At 33.5% G+C, this 13,845-nt stretch overlaps 2 protein-coding genes across 4 annotated transcripts in view; one reads left to right on the top strand and one right to left on the bottom strand.

The window, feature by feature from the left end:
- The window catches only part of LOC106741942 (facilitated trehalose transporter Tret1), a 37,938-nt gene extending 24,314 nt beyond the window's left edge, over positions 1-13,624 (top strand). The window contains exons 1-6 of one of the 2 annotated variants that reach the window (XM_014614403.1): positions 309-624; positions 2,146-2,271; positions 5,933-6,056; positions 6,201-6,374; positions 6,845-7,224; positions 8,213-13,624. In XM_014614403.1, coding sequence (XP_014469889.1) covers positions 541-624; positions 2,146-2,271; positions 5,933-6,056; positions 6,201-6,374; positions 6,845-7,224; positions 8,213-8,794 — 1,470 coding nt within the window. In that variant the 5' untranslated portion in view covers positions 309-540 and the 3' untranslated portion in view covers positions 8,795-13,624. Of the gene's footprint in view, positions 1-308; positions 625-2,145; positions 2,272-5,932; positions 6,057-6,200; positions 6,375-6,844; positions 7,225-8,212 lie in introns of those variants that run through there. The other variant, XM_014614402.1, reaches the window with a different exon arrangement.
- LOC106741945 (RING-box protein 2) overlaps positions 1-13,845 on the bottom strand; it is a 70,377-nt gene that overhangs the window by 42,696 nt on the left and 13,836 nt on the right. The gene's annotated exons all lie outside the window — the stretch shown is intronic.

Raw genomic sequence — 13,845 nt, 5'->3', positions numbered from 1 at the left:
TCTCTCTCTCTCTCTCTCTCTCTCTCTCTCTCTCTCTCTCTCTCTCTCCGAAGCTGCTCTGGAAAATATAGTCACCATGTAAAAAACGTATATATCTTTTCCAGCATTGTAGTGGTCGTTTCGCGAAAGCATAAGTAGGTTGAAAACGCATCACATGTCAGCATAAATCGTCATAATAATCTACGAAGAATGGATCGACGTGATTTGCGAGGGGAAGGGATAGCCGGCCCCCAGCATCGTTCTCTATATAAGATGAGGACTGCCCGGCGCGGTCTACGAGTGTTAATAGTTTATAGTTGTATCGTGACATCGCGAAAAATTTCCACTCGCGACAGTGTACGAGCCTAGGTCGTCGATCGTCGATTAAATTGAGTCAATACTGGAGTCGTGATCTTGATAGTTAGTGACGCGCAGAAGAACAGGATTCTTATCTCGAGGAGATCGGTCCTGGAACGACCAAGTTTGGACTGTTCGGTTCCTCCTGCAAATCAATAGAAATCTCGGACCTGTTGCCTCTGTTAACGTCCAATATACGTGATCATGAAGATTCTCTTACGAGCGGACACGCACGTTAACATCGAGCTACCAGTAAATGCGCCAGCAGCTAAATGCACGTTTACTCAGGTAGCATCCTGATTTAGATTGATACTCTTTGCACGAAGGGCTTATTTTTATGACGATAATTTTCTGTCAACATACATATTGTGTTTAGGTGTTTCAATTTTAGTAACGTATTATTCGGGCTAATTTAGAAAAGAATTTTCCTCAAATGAAATGTCAAGTGGAACGATAGTTTTCGAATTTTACATTTTTATTCGTGTTTAAAAGTTTTCAGACACAGTTACACGATAAAAGTTTTCAGATACAGTTACACGATAAAAGTTGTTTGTTCACATTCCAACAAATTTTACAAGATTTTACAGTCTCCTGCTTTGGTTCAACTATTATTATATGTATACGCAGAGAGAGATTTTTGTTGAATAATATACCATGTTGCTACATCACGTACGGCGATTGGTGCAATAAATATTAAAAAAAAAATTTATATATTATAGCAATTATAATAAATAATTTGTTCGAATATTTTTTTCAATTTTATGGTATGAAAAATTACCATACGTATACAAAAATACCACTTTTAAACGTTTCGAACGATATATGTATATTCTAGTCGAATAAGCCAGAAAAACCATTTTTTCTAATGCTAATATTTCCCAAAAAAATTTTCTCCGTATATTAAAAAATACTTTTGCGATCCTTACAAAAATAAGATATTTTTCACGTGATTACAAACCATTGCAAGCTTTTTTGGTACGACTTGAATGACGCAAATCGCGCAATTGATCGAATATCGATTAAATTATTGTGTTGGATCCGATTCTTCGAGTCTTCAAATCGAATGCGTCTAAATAATAAATACCAATAGTATATAGGGAAAATTTTACAATAAAAATTTTACTATATAATTTTGTAATCAAGAAATATATTCTGCCTTAATTTATTATTCTTCCATTTCGTATATGCTATTGATATTTTAGAAACCAGAATGTATCATTAAAAAATGTATTATGTTCTTCAACAAGATCAACTTTATTGACGCTTTATTCTCGCGTTATTAGAAAAAATGATAAAATTCAAAAGAATTTACGTGAAAAGAACTATAGTATTGTCATCAGGTAAAATTAGAAGAGAAATATATATATTTAACAATATGAGGTGTAATTTTTTTGTATGCTATATGAATATACGCGAGTTTTACTATGGCAACAATATTCATTATTACGAATATGTAACTATTTCTTCTTTGCGTGACAGGTTTCCGATTGAATTTATTCCGTACAATGGTTTACGTATAGTCCTTTACAGTTTGCCGTTCGAATTTATTCCAATATCTCCCTTTGCAATTTACGCGAACATATATATATAGGGTATCTCAAATCTTTCTCGATTCCCATAGAGTGTAGGTAGAATGGGTGAAACTAAACAGAAAAGTCATATACCATTTCGCAAAATTCGTAATAGTTAATGAGAAATTAATTAATATGAAAAAAAAATGCTTAAGAAATAAAAGTTTACTCAAATATTCGCATAGATTTAAACTATTTGTAATTTACTTTTATCTGAAATTTATTTATTTACTTTCAGGTGCTGACCGCATTATCAGTATCATTGGGTTCAATGGTGATTGGTTACTCGAGCTCCTATACATCACCTGGATTAGTATCTATGCGCGATAATAGCACAACGAGTTTCGAAGTTAGCAAACAAATGGTAAGTATGATCGTTTATATTCTTATGTCACCTACACGTCGTAAAATCTTAACTCGTAAAAGTCAAAATCCATTTTCGGAAATCGCTAAGAGATATATTTGCAACTTACGTGTCAGTTTTCGTCGATCGTGCGTCTTATTTGTTCTGTTTGCATATTTACAATTTAATGCTAGCTATGATGTATAACACACTTCTAATTAACTCCACTGATCGTAATTTTCATTCGTTAACATATGTAAAATTTGCACGTACTTTGCAAAAAAATATTAATATCTAAATAAAATTTTTAATGTTTCAACAGTTTATTCGCTGCCGCATCTATAGATGCTCTCATAAATGTTCTTTTTTTCGTTTTCACCAATTCTAGTCGAATTTTGGTTAGATTTTTCCTTAACGGAAATTAACAGAATGTCACTTGGTCACTATCAGTAATATCTCGAGTATGTTGTTAATATTACGAATTTGTTAAGGATGCGAAGGTTACAGAGACGTATTATATACAGAAGTTTTATAAACGTGCTCGAATAATATATCGCAATTTCAAGTGTCTGACCATGAAGGAACGCGAGAATCCAATCCTGTCGAGTGCGGAAACGAAGATTACGAGATTCGTGCTTCAGGCACGTTTGTTTGAAAATCTGCCGATTATATGAATTCCTCATCTGTTCATCTAATGACAACATAAATACAATATATTCACGTGTTCGTATTTTCGCGAAATTAAGAAAAAAGGAAATAAATATCGCCCGCGATAACGACGATAGCAAGATGACGTAGTTGATCTACATGCTTACTTCAGAGTAATTATTAATTTAACGCAACCTTTAGAATCGTCGATAAACTAACGTATGTATTGCTACACGCGTGCACATATAATAATTTTCTTCACTGGCGTTAATCAATTACAAACTGATATCGATGATCTCAAAGTATCAGCATAAAAATACTTTAGCTCGTTTTACGATGTCGTAGGAAAATCCGGAGGAATTGTTTATTGACAAACAACTATATTTCATATATCGGCTCAAAGTGGAGGATAACGGCAATGTGGGACATAAATGGCATAACGCGTCACTTATAAATTATTGCGATCCCCACGAACGTATAAAAAGATACAACCTTCGTTATTCGAAGGGTCAATAGATGATTAAAAGGCTTAACCTCAAGTGCGTCATTGATGCGTGGTCAGGGGCACGATGACCTGATTACAATCTTATTGGTTGAAGAGCCGTTGTGCCTCGATGATCGCGAAGGCGATTGGCCGTTCCTCCGGACACGCCGATTTCATCGTAAAGTCCCATGACGATGTCGGAAATTATTTCCAGATATGTGTGCAAGCGTAAACAATATACTTCCGCGTATGCGCGCTCCGAGACGGACAAACAACCACGCGCTTCAACTCTTAATCTTAAAAAAATTATGTTAATGCAAATATTGGAGTCGCACGTTACGTAATAAAAAATAAAATTTTCATGTTTAACGAAACTTTTGATTTTGCGGAGTTATATAACTATAATGGCTGCAGAAGTTTATTATGTATATGCATACTCACGTACACAGAAAAAAAAATTAGTATCAATGGAAAATTTATATTCGCTTAATTAAGCAAGAATAAAACTTACACAAAAAAGTTCTATATACGTATCCGCTAAAATATCATATTCTATATATATCCACTGAAAATATTATTCTTGTCATTTAAGAATAACTTTTATGAAATAAGAAGAAAAATATTGGAATAGAAAGAATAATATCTTCAAATCTAAGAATTATATCAATTTGAAGATATCGTTCTATCTATACAATTTTTTTTTCTTTTAGTTCAGAAAAATGATTCTTGAGTAGGATAATCTAATATTTTTAATGGAACTATACAGGATTTCTTTATGTAAGAAAATTTTATTTTCATAAAATCACATATTCTCACTTATATATATGAGAATAGAATCTTGAATTGATATTAATTTTTTTCCATGATGTTATGTGTGTATAAAATTATAATGTAATTATAAATTTTCCTTCAATATATTAAGATTACTGACAGCGGTTTTACGGTGGCAATTACTTTACATTTAATAATTCTCGATTAAACACGAAGCAGACATTTCGAAACTTCTTTCTGCGCCGACTTGATTAAAATCCACGGCACAACTGACCGAATGAGCAACCAAAATGATCGATGGTCGCCTTTCGCAATTGTTTTCCTTGACATTCTCCGGCTTCCCGACCTTATTCGTATTCGAAGGATCTTCTGATGAACAAAACTATGTCAGGAGTACCAACAGATGTACACGACAGTAATTCAAAAGATAAATACACACGATTGAAGGCTACTGATGCGCGCCGCATTACGAACTTAACCCTTTATAATTTTTTCTTAAGTTATATTTACAAAGTTACAAACACTTGACCGAGGAATGCTACTTGAAAACTTTTGAAAACTATGGAAAAAATACTGACTCTTTTTGTAAACTTTACATCATACTACCTATACAGAATTATAAATACTTTTATACAACAAAAGTACACATGAAAATGAATTGGAGTATTGCTCAAGATGTGACAAAAAAATTAAAATTTTCAAAATTGACATCTTTAGTTATCAATTGGAGTAAATATTTACATGTTCCAAAAATCCTGTAGTTTGTATAAACTAAATAGTCAATCAATACAATTTCAAATAATATGTTTATATCTTTTCAATTAAGTTAAAGAGTTTAGAAAAATACGAAAAGTTTGTAAAAAAAATGTATATCTTGGTTAGATTTTCTATGAGGTATGATAAAACAGAACAACGCACATTCATTGCACTCACATTTCGCATTTATATCTATAGAAGATCTACATGTACAAAGAATCTATATATACAAGAAATATAAAAAAGTAGTGTGATCGATAGTGTGACATAATCCTTATCCAAAATCTTGCTTTAAGACGTAAACAGTAATCAAACTGATCAACCACGTTCGTTTGTTAGAAAAAAAATCGATCGTCGTTGATTTGCTTACTACTTATGTCTAAAGGATTGTGGAAAAGGAGGTAATATTTTAAGAATCATCTATACATTACCAGCTTATCAAGCTAATCATCGACTTCGGCATTCTTTTAATGCAAACTATCAAAAATTTCCAAAAGAATGACGATGGTCTTCTATCGAAATTTTTCTAAAAGTCAACAAATTTTAAGCCCTTATAATATTCTCTAAATTATACTCGGTGTTACTTTCACTCTCGAGGAGATTTTCGAGAGCTGTAACTACTTACTTCCCCTTGTCGTTCCAACGACGGGCTGCGCAGCTGACGGCGCCTCAAGCCATTGACATCATAATATCTATAAGGCGTTTACTAGTAGCAGAAAGAAATTTACTGGAACAACTTGATTGTATAACTACTAATATTTATATATTACTTACATTATAAATACAATATTGGTTTATAAAGATATTATACATCAAGTTGTATGAATAAATTTCTTTCAACTATTAGTAAGCGCCGCATAGATATTATAACGCCAACGTCTCTGAAAGCCGCGACCGTCAGTTGCGTGGCGTGCTGGAGCGGTAAAGAGAACCAAGTAGACGTAGCTCTTGAAAATCGCTTCGAAAGTGAAAGTAACGAATCACTGCTCTAAATTAATATCATATTCTAAATTAATGTTTCAGGGTATGTGGATCGGGTCACTTATGCCTTTAAGCGCACTTTTCGGTGGCATTGCTGGAGGGCCATGCATCGAGTATCTCGGGAGAAGAAACACGATAGTCGCCACAGCGCTCCCATTCATCGGATGTAAGTTTCAAAACATGCAGTGTAGCATATTTCCAACAATGATTAGTTAACATCACATAGTCTCTGTGTTATGTAAATTGTTAACAAATAGTTGCGTATAAATAATCAAATTAAGATACGATAATACGATACATTTCATTGCAGCGTGGCTTTTAATCGCATTGGCTCAGAATGTCGCGATGGTATTAGTTGGGCGCGCAATATGTGGGTTTAGCGTGGGTGTTGCTTCCTTATCACTACCTGTGTACTTAGGCGAGACTATACAAACAGAAGTGCGCGGTACACTTGGCTTGATGCCCACCGCCTTTGGTAATGCTGGTAAGTGAAACAAAAAATCCAAATGCTCATTCAGACATTCAAATGCGAACATTCGCGAAAACCCTTCAATATCTACACGGAGAATCTTTTATGATAAAAATTATTATCAAATTTTATAACCAAGAAACATATCGACAATCTGCCTTAATTTACTATCTACCGAGATGTATTTCGATGATCACAATGTCAATGTAGTGAAAATCAAGATGTCAATAATTGCCAATATTCACCACAAAAAATTGTATGCAATATGTGGAGCCGAAACGATACAACATTACCTACTATATATAATAAATTCTACTATCCCTGCATTACTAAAAAAAACATAATAAAATTGAAAAAAAATTTTATATGAAAGAAAATTATAATTTTCTTCTCGTATACGTACGTTCGCGACATTCGTTTCCTTATATATAAAAATCAAAATTATGATTAACTATATTCGCTATTATATTTCACGTGTAACGCAGGAATATTAATATGCTTCACGGCGGGTATGTATCTGGATTGGAGAAACCTGGCGCTGGTAGGTGCAAGTTTGCCCATACCGTTCCTGATTCTGATGTTTCTGATCCCGGAGACCCCGAGATGGTACATCTCAAAGAGAAAGACGAAGAAGTCACGAAAATCTCTGCAATGGCTCCGCGGCAAGGATACCGATATAACCGACGAATTGACTATGATTGAAAAGTTGCATGCCGAGAGCGAACAAAACGCCTCTCAGGGAACGATCTCGGAGTTATTGAAGAGCAACAATCTGAAACCACTGCTCGTTTCCTTGGGACTAATGTTATTCCAACAAATGTCAGGAATCAACGCAGTTATATTCTACACGGTGCAAATTTTCCAGGCATGTACCAATCAATCAATCTAATACTCCCTAACTTTTAAATAATCCTTCATTGTCTCTTCCTGAAAAATGTGTGTTAACTAATATCTCGAATATCGAAACGATAAAGTCTCTTTTCCGCGATGGCAATGGGCCGTTTCGAAATTTCGGTCTCAATGCAAGTCGTTGCTTACTTCGATTCACGACTGTCATCGCAGGGATTAGACATTTCGATAGTAAAAACTTATCTAGGCACACTTGCATAAACGTATATCGTATATGCATAAGGAAATCAAACAATCATGATCCGTGCAAAAAAGGGGTGTTTTCTATTACGGACCCAGGTCGGATGAAGATATCGGCCCAGTTCCGGTTTCGGTCCACTAAAATTTTGATAAAGGTTCCAATTGTCGGTTCTTTAGTCAATAAAAGTTCCGGTATTATGTAAATTACGGATTTTTCAATTCTGGTTCTTTAAAATTTTCTTATTACAATTTTTATTGAATTATATATATGTATATACTGTATGTATGTATGCATAACGCAAGACCGTCTCAACCAATGAGCAATCTAGCAAGCCAGACATATTGATTTGCAGAATGTTGTTCATTAATGGTCTTACGTTATGCATATGCAGTTGTGTTATGCATATGCATTTTGTGTGTGACAGAGATATCATTTTCTCGTCAACGAATCTTAGTCTGATGCTTAATTATACTAACTGAGATGTTTTCCGTATAATAGCAACTAGCTAAATAGCGCGCGCGTAGCGCGTCTGTATTAGTATTCTAAAATTAGAATAAAATTTTTGTTTTTGATAACTTCAAACTGAATAATTTGATGTCATGATAATTGAATTGCCAAAACGAACACTAACTAACTAGATCATAAGAGATAATCGATTATCAGAAGTATAAGTTACTTTGAGCAATGTGAGTTACTTTTGTTAACTCAATTTTGAAAAAATCGACACGTAGCAATAATTAATAAATGATGTTCTCGATTCCAGGACGCTGGTAGTACGATTGATGAAAATCTTTCGACTATAATCATCGGTCTCGTGAACTTCATATCCACTTTCGTCGCCGCATTCACGATCGACAAGCTGGGCAGAAAGGTGCTGCTGTACGTAAGTGGCGGAGCGATGGTTCTAACGCTCTTCTCCCTCGGCGGATTTTTTTACGTGAAATCATACGGTGTCGACGTGACGGCCTTTGGCTGGCTGCCATTAGTCAGTCTAATCGTCTACGTGATCGGCTTTTCGCTGGGTTTCGGTCCGATTCCCTGGCTGATGATGGGCGAGATCTTGCCAGCTAAGATTCGCGGCTCAGCTGCCAGTATCGTGACCGGCTTTAATTGGATGTGCACCTTCATCGTAACGAAAACTTTCGAGGACGTAATAGCGGTAATTGGCGCGCACGGCACTTTCTGGTTGTTCGGCGCCATCGTCATAGTGGGCTTCATCTTCGTGATCGTTAGCGTGCCGGAGACGCGCGGCAGATCGCTCGAGGAGATCGAGAAGAGGTTTAACGGGCCAACTAGAAGAATGAGCGCGGTCGCCAACATGAAGCCGATGCCGATGGCCTGTTAGCTTCGAATCAGTGCTCAATCGCGATTTTCATCAACATGGGAAATTTGTCAGAACAAGAGGAAACAGGACTCAACGATGTCACTTTAGGGGAAAGGTTTCCTTAAAGATACTTAATGATATCCTTAGAAATAATCTTAGTTTAAAGTGAAGTCAAGCTCGAAAGTATGCTTCCTGCGAAGCGTAAGTGCTCACTCACTCTCTCTCTCTCTCTTTCTCTCTCTCTCTCTCTTTCTCTCTCTTTCCCTCCCTATCTTTCTCCTCGGCTCTTCTATTTTGTTTTTACTTTTAAAATATTTGTAGGTTAATTCTTGTGTAGCCTGCCTGTTACAACGAATCTGGGCTGAAACAATTTAGTGATAATCGGTAAAGAACGGAATCATTTTTGATCCGAATGATATAAGAGAGCAAACGAGAACAAAAGAATTTTCCTTAAAACTTATATTTAATTAACTGTTCTGTTGAGAATGGGCGAACAAATATAGTAATTATTCTTGATTGACAATATTACTCGCGGACTGTGCTTTCTCTTTATATGCAATGTTGGATAGAGTATATTCATCTTTTGATAGTTTTTTTACGATAATCAGTGCAATGATCATTCGAAAACTTAAGAAATGTATCCTCTTAAAAATTAACGTTGCTTAAGATTAAAAATGTTGGGGAAAACTTAATTTTAAAAGTGTTTAAACATTTATAAATTAATTGTTTACAGGTTAAAAGTTTATAAATTAATAATTTATAAATTAAACATTTATACATTGATCATTTATAGTTTATAAATAGTTGTATAAATTAGTCGATTGTATATTCGAATCAGTAATTTAACATTAAAAATGTTCTCGTTTGTTTCCTCCATAATAATAAATTGATTTTAGTGAATTTAGTAATGCGAGGTGCGTCTTATCGGTATTTAAATTGTAAGTTCGAGGATCTCGAGCTCGAGGAACACGAATTTTAAAAACAATTAATTAGATTTGCGATCATGAAAATGTGTTCTACTTTTCCGCAGAGGAAATAACATGATACGTAAACTATCAGCTGTTGACTAGGTGTATAGTTGTGCTCGATAGTTTTTAATACTCGACAGTTCTATAGAGTCTACCTCAAGTTAATGCTACTATTATGCGTTGATGGACGCGTGAAATATATGAATAGCATGTCTTCCTTTTAAAGTGCACGCAAAACAGTAAAATCTGCACGGAGGGTGTAGTACCGCATAGTTTTGTGCGGAATTTCGAAATGTAAGTGCCGCATTAAAAGGGATAGAAAAGTTTTAACTTGTGAAAAATCGGTGATACATTTACATAAAATCGTTTCTTTTTCGTTACTTTTGTATTATGACGCTGGCAATTGAACCAATATTATTGGATGGTAAACGAATACAAGCGATTGTAGATACTGATGAGCAATCATAGACAAAAATCTGTGGATTATAATAATAATACTATAATAAGGGAAAATACAGTGCAATTTCATAGAGAGCGCGAAAAATTTTATTTATCACTATAGGTAGAGGAATATCAAATTTTTTTATAGACTATTTATACTATATGTTAACGATAAAGAAATATTTAACATAAAAAGATAAAAAGATATTTAAGAAATTTAAAAAAATATTAAATTAAAATATATTAATTAATTTAACAAAATATGGAACTGCTACAGCTCGATCCATCCCTATACAGTATATATTGTGATTTTCCAGGTATAACTCAGCCTATAAAAACATTTCGCATTCAATTAATACCTATAGTAATGAACGAAATTTTACCGATTTTTCACAAGATCAAACCTTTCTATCTCCTTAAAGGGAATGTTCGTTGCGCTGCCGCTCGAACACCACGCCGTCATACTTTTACAGAGAGATTAATAGTATTGCCAAATTCTGTCATAAATGGGAAAATACGAGATACAAGAAAGCACGAAAATGTCGCATTTGTTCTGTGAGAAACGCAGCCGCAATTTGCATTTAACGAATATAAATACAATTAATAAAACGAATTTCATAAAAGAATCGTACACGGGGAAAAAATTGAATTATTCGTAACAATGAACGAATCAAACGCATTTTGATTGAAGGAAACGGAATTTTCCGTTCTTATGACCCAATTTGGTTTATAAAAATCAGAAATTGTATTTGCTTCAAAACGTGTTTGATTTCTTCATTGTGATATTAATTCAACCGATCTTTTTTCTCCATGTAAAATCGTTGAAGGAGAAATTCGGCACAATCAATTTTCGTGACGCGAATGCGAACTCTTGCGAATTAATCGCACTTTGTAACTTGAAAAATACGTGTACTTATGTATATACACAGATAGACCAAAAGACCGGTCTTTTGAAAAAGGGCGATGCTTCCTTCAGTACGATAATAAGCTTTTGAGGCTCCTGGGTACTCACCATAGCTGTCTTTTTTTTTATGAAAAAAGCAGAAAAACATCTGGACATTTTTACAAGTGTGACAAATTGATCACGAATATTATTTTGTATATATATTTTTTTTATTTCCACATATGCCGTCACATAAATTGACATGATTTTCCTCGCTTCTGACGTCATAAAAGAAGGACGACCAAGGCCAGTGAGTATCCAGGAGCTATAAGATCAATCACGTTCTTTCACGTTTTCTTCAAGATAGAACTACTAATTTGTAAATAGCCGAAGGTTTAGACAGATAAAAGTATCTTATATTCACGTTCCAAAATCGACGCTAAATCGATCCTCCCAACGTTCTCCCTTCGCTTATCGAGTGATAGTATAAATGTTACTAGCAGAAATATTAGGTATATAAATTAATTCCGTACCTTTTCTCATGAAATTCAAAGTTTATTCACAAAAAGACAAGTATATACATTTAATATTCGAAAAAATCTCCATTATTTTCAATAACTTTATTCCATCTTTCGGGCAACTGACGAATGCCCTCGCGAAAGAAACTTGGTGGTTTTAATTTGATAAAATCGTCGATGCTTTTTCGGACCTCGTCAACTGTTTTAAAATGAGTATCCGCCAAATGATGTTGAAGCGACCAAAATAGGTTTTAATCCAATGGGGCTAAATCTGATGAATAAACCACATGTGGAAGAATTTCCCAGCCTAATGTATAGATGATATCTTTTGTCTCTTTTGCAGTATATGATTGCACGTTATCATGCAGTACAATTACCGGCCTAGTTCCATTACCGGTAAAAAGTCTTTTTACAAGTTTTACGAGTCACAACATCTTCATCTAAAGTGGAACAAATCACTTCGGTAGATTGAGCAGCATTTTTATTCAATTGAAGTGCAAAAAGGATGCAGTGCTTTAGAAACTTCTTTTCAAACAACATCGTGATAACTACTGCTTTCTGAGATTGTTTGATCGGCAAGGCCGTCAATTATTAAAGTGCTTCTTAAAGCTTAACGTTGGCACTTTCAAATTACCATATAGAATAGAAAAAAAATTAAAATTTGAATCAGAGTTACAGGACATTCAATGCAAAGGTACCGAATTAATTTGTAATATATATTTAATCTAATATATATTTTTATTTTCCAAAATGAGAAGCTTAGAAAATAGTAACGTAATAATAGGAAACGAGATGAAAATCTTAGAAAATTATTAGCGGAAGAGAAGAACTACATATTGTAATAAACGTCGTATACTTTCTCTCTTTAAAAAAAATTACAGTCAAATCGCACGGACATCTCGCAAAGTGTTCTCGGTCAAATTATCCAAGAGGTAGTAATTCGCTAGAGAATTTCAACGCGTTTCAATCAAAATATTAATAAAAATTAGTTTGTATATTGCTTAAACAAAACTTAATTTGTATATATATATATATCAAAAAATTATTTACACAAGATAAACTACGCATAAAAATATTACAAAAACCAATTTAAAAAATTCCAGATATTGTGTAATAATGAATAAAGTTTAAAAAATGTAAGAAGTTTTAAATTATGATAGAATAATGTTGAGAAATTTAATTTCACGAAAAAATTAAAATTGTCCCTTTTATTAAATTTTACCTACAAAAGGATTTAATAAAAAAAATTTACAGGCCAAAGAAGTTAATTAAAATCTTTACGATGTCTCTATTGTTTTACATCTATAATATTTACATTCTTTACATAAATTAACCAATGAAACTGCGAACAAATTAAGGCCAGGTGATCCCAGCATATCATGTTGCCACTATCATCTCTATATTAATTCATTGTATTTGACCGAATACACTCATATTATGTCAATGTAGTATAATATAAATCTCAGCATATCATAAATGATAACTGAGGGAAGCGTTAGAAACTACACAAATGTTAAAATCACTATGAACATTCGTTTGTATATAAGATGACTAAAGTACGCTTGTAGATGTGTGTTCAAATCAAATATGAAAAATTCCATTAGAGGCGAATCTCATTCACATAGAAATGTTTTTTGTAGCATGCATTCGTTCGCATGTTAAATAATGTTATGATAATAAATATTGTTTATAGTGCGTGAAAAATCTTATTTTAGAATTGTAAAGGCATTACTAGAACAAAAAATCATTCCTGCGGTTTAATGTACGTATCGATTTAATATCGTATAAAGCAATAAGCCTTATTCAATATCTCAATGTGCGTTTTTTACGAAAGTTATTATATAATAATAATAGACATGTTAATGTTCTCTTTTGTACAACGACTAATCATGGCATTTCTTTACTTCTGCTGTTTCCCGCTTAATTGCGATATGCACGGAGTGATACCGTTTATTTATAAGGTGTTTGCCAAAGCCCAATGGAGATGGCGAAATATTTTTTATAATTTAATACTCATGTTAAGTTTATACGTAATTTGTAAATTATGTCATTATATTTAAGATTATTGATATATAAAATGATACATTTACATAAAATCGTTACTTCCACTTTATACCTTTCCTTTTAGCTACTTTTATATTATGACGCTAGCAATTGAACCAATGCTATTGGATAGTAAATGAATACAAGCGATCATAGACACTGATAAGCATAAATCTGTGGATTATGATAATAATACTTCAAAGGGAAATACAAAGCAAT

Source organism: Dinoponera quadriceps, unplaced genomic scaffold (assembly GCF_001313825.1).
Source record: "Dinoponera quadriceps isolate SergipeBrazil2010 unplaced genomic scaffold, ASM131382v1 scaffold458, whole genome shotgun sequence".
In the NCBI taxonomy this organism is placed as follows: Eukaryota; Metazoa; Arthropoda; class Insecta; order Hymenoptera; family Formicidae; genus Dinoponera; species Dinoponera quadriceps.
Note: the sequence above shows the minus strand (reverse complement) of the source record. Positions and strands in the feature narration are given on the sequence as shown.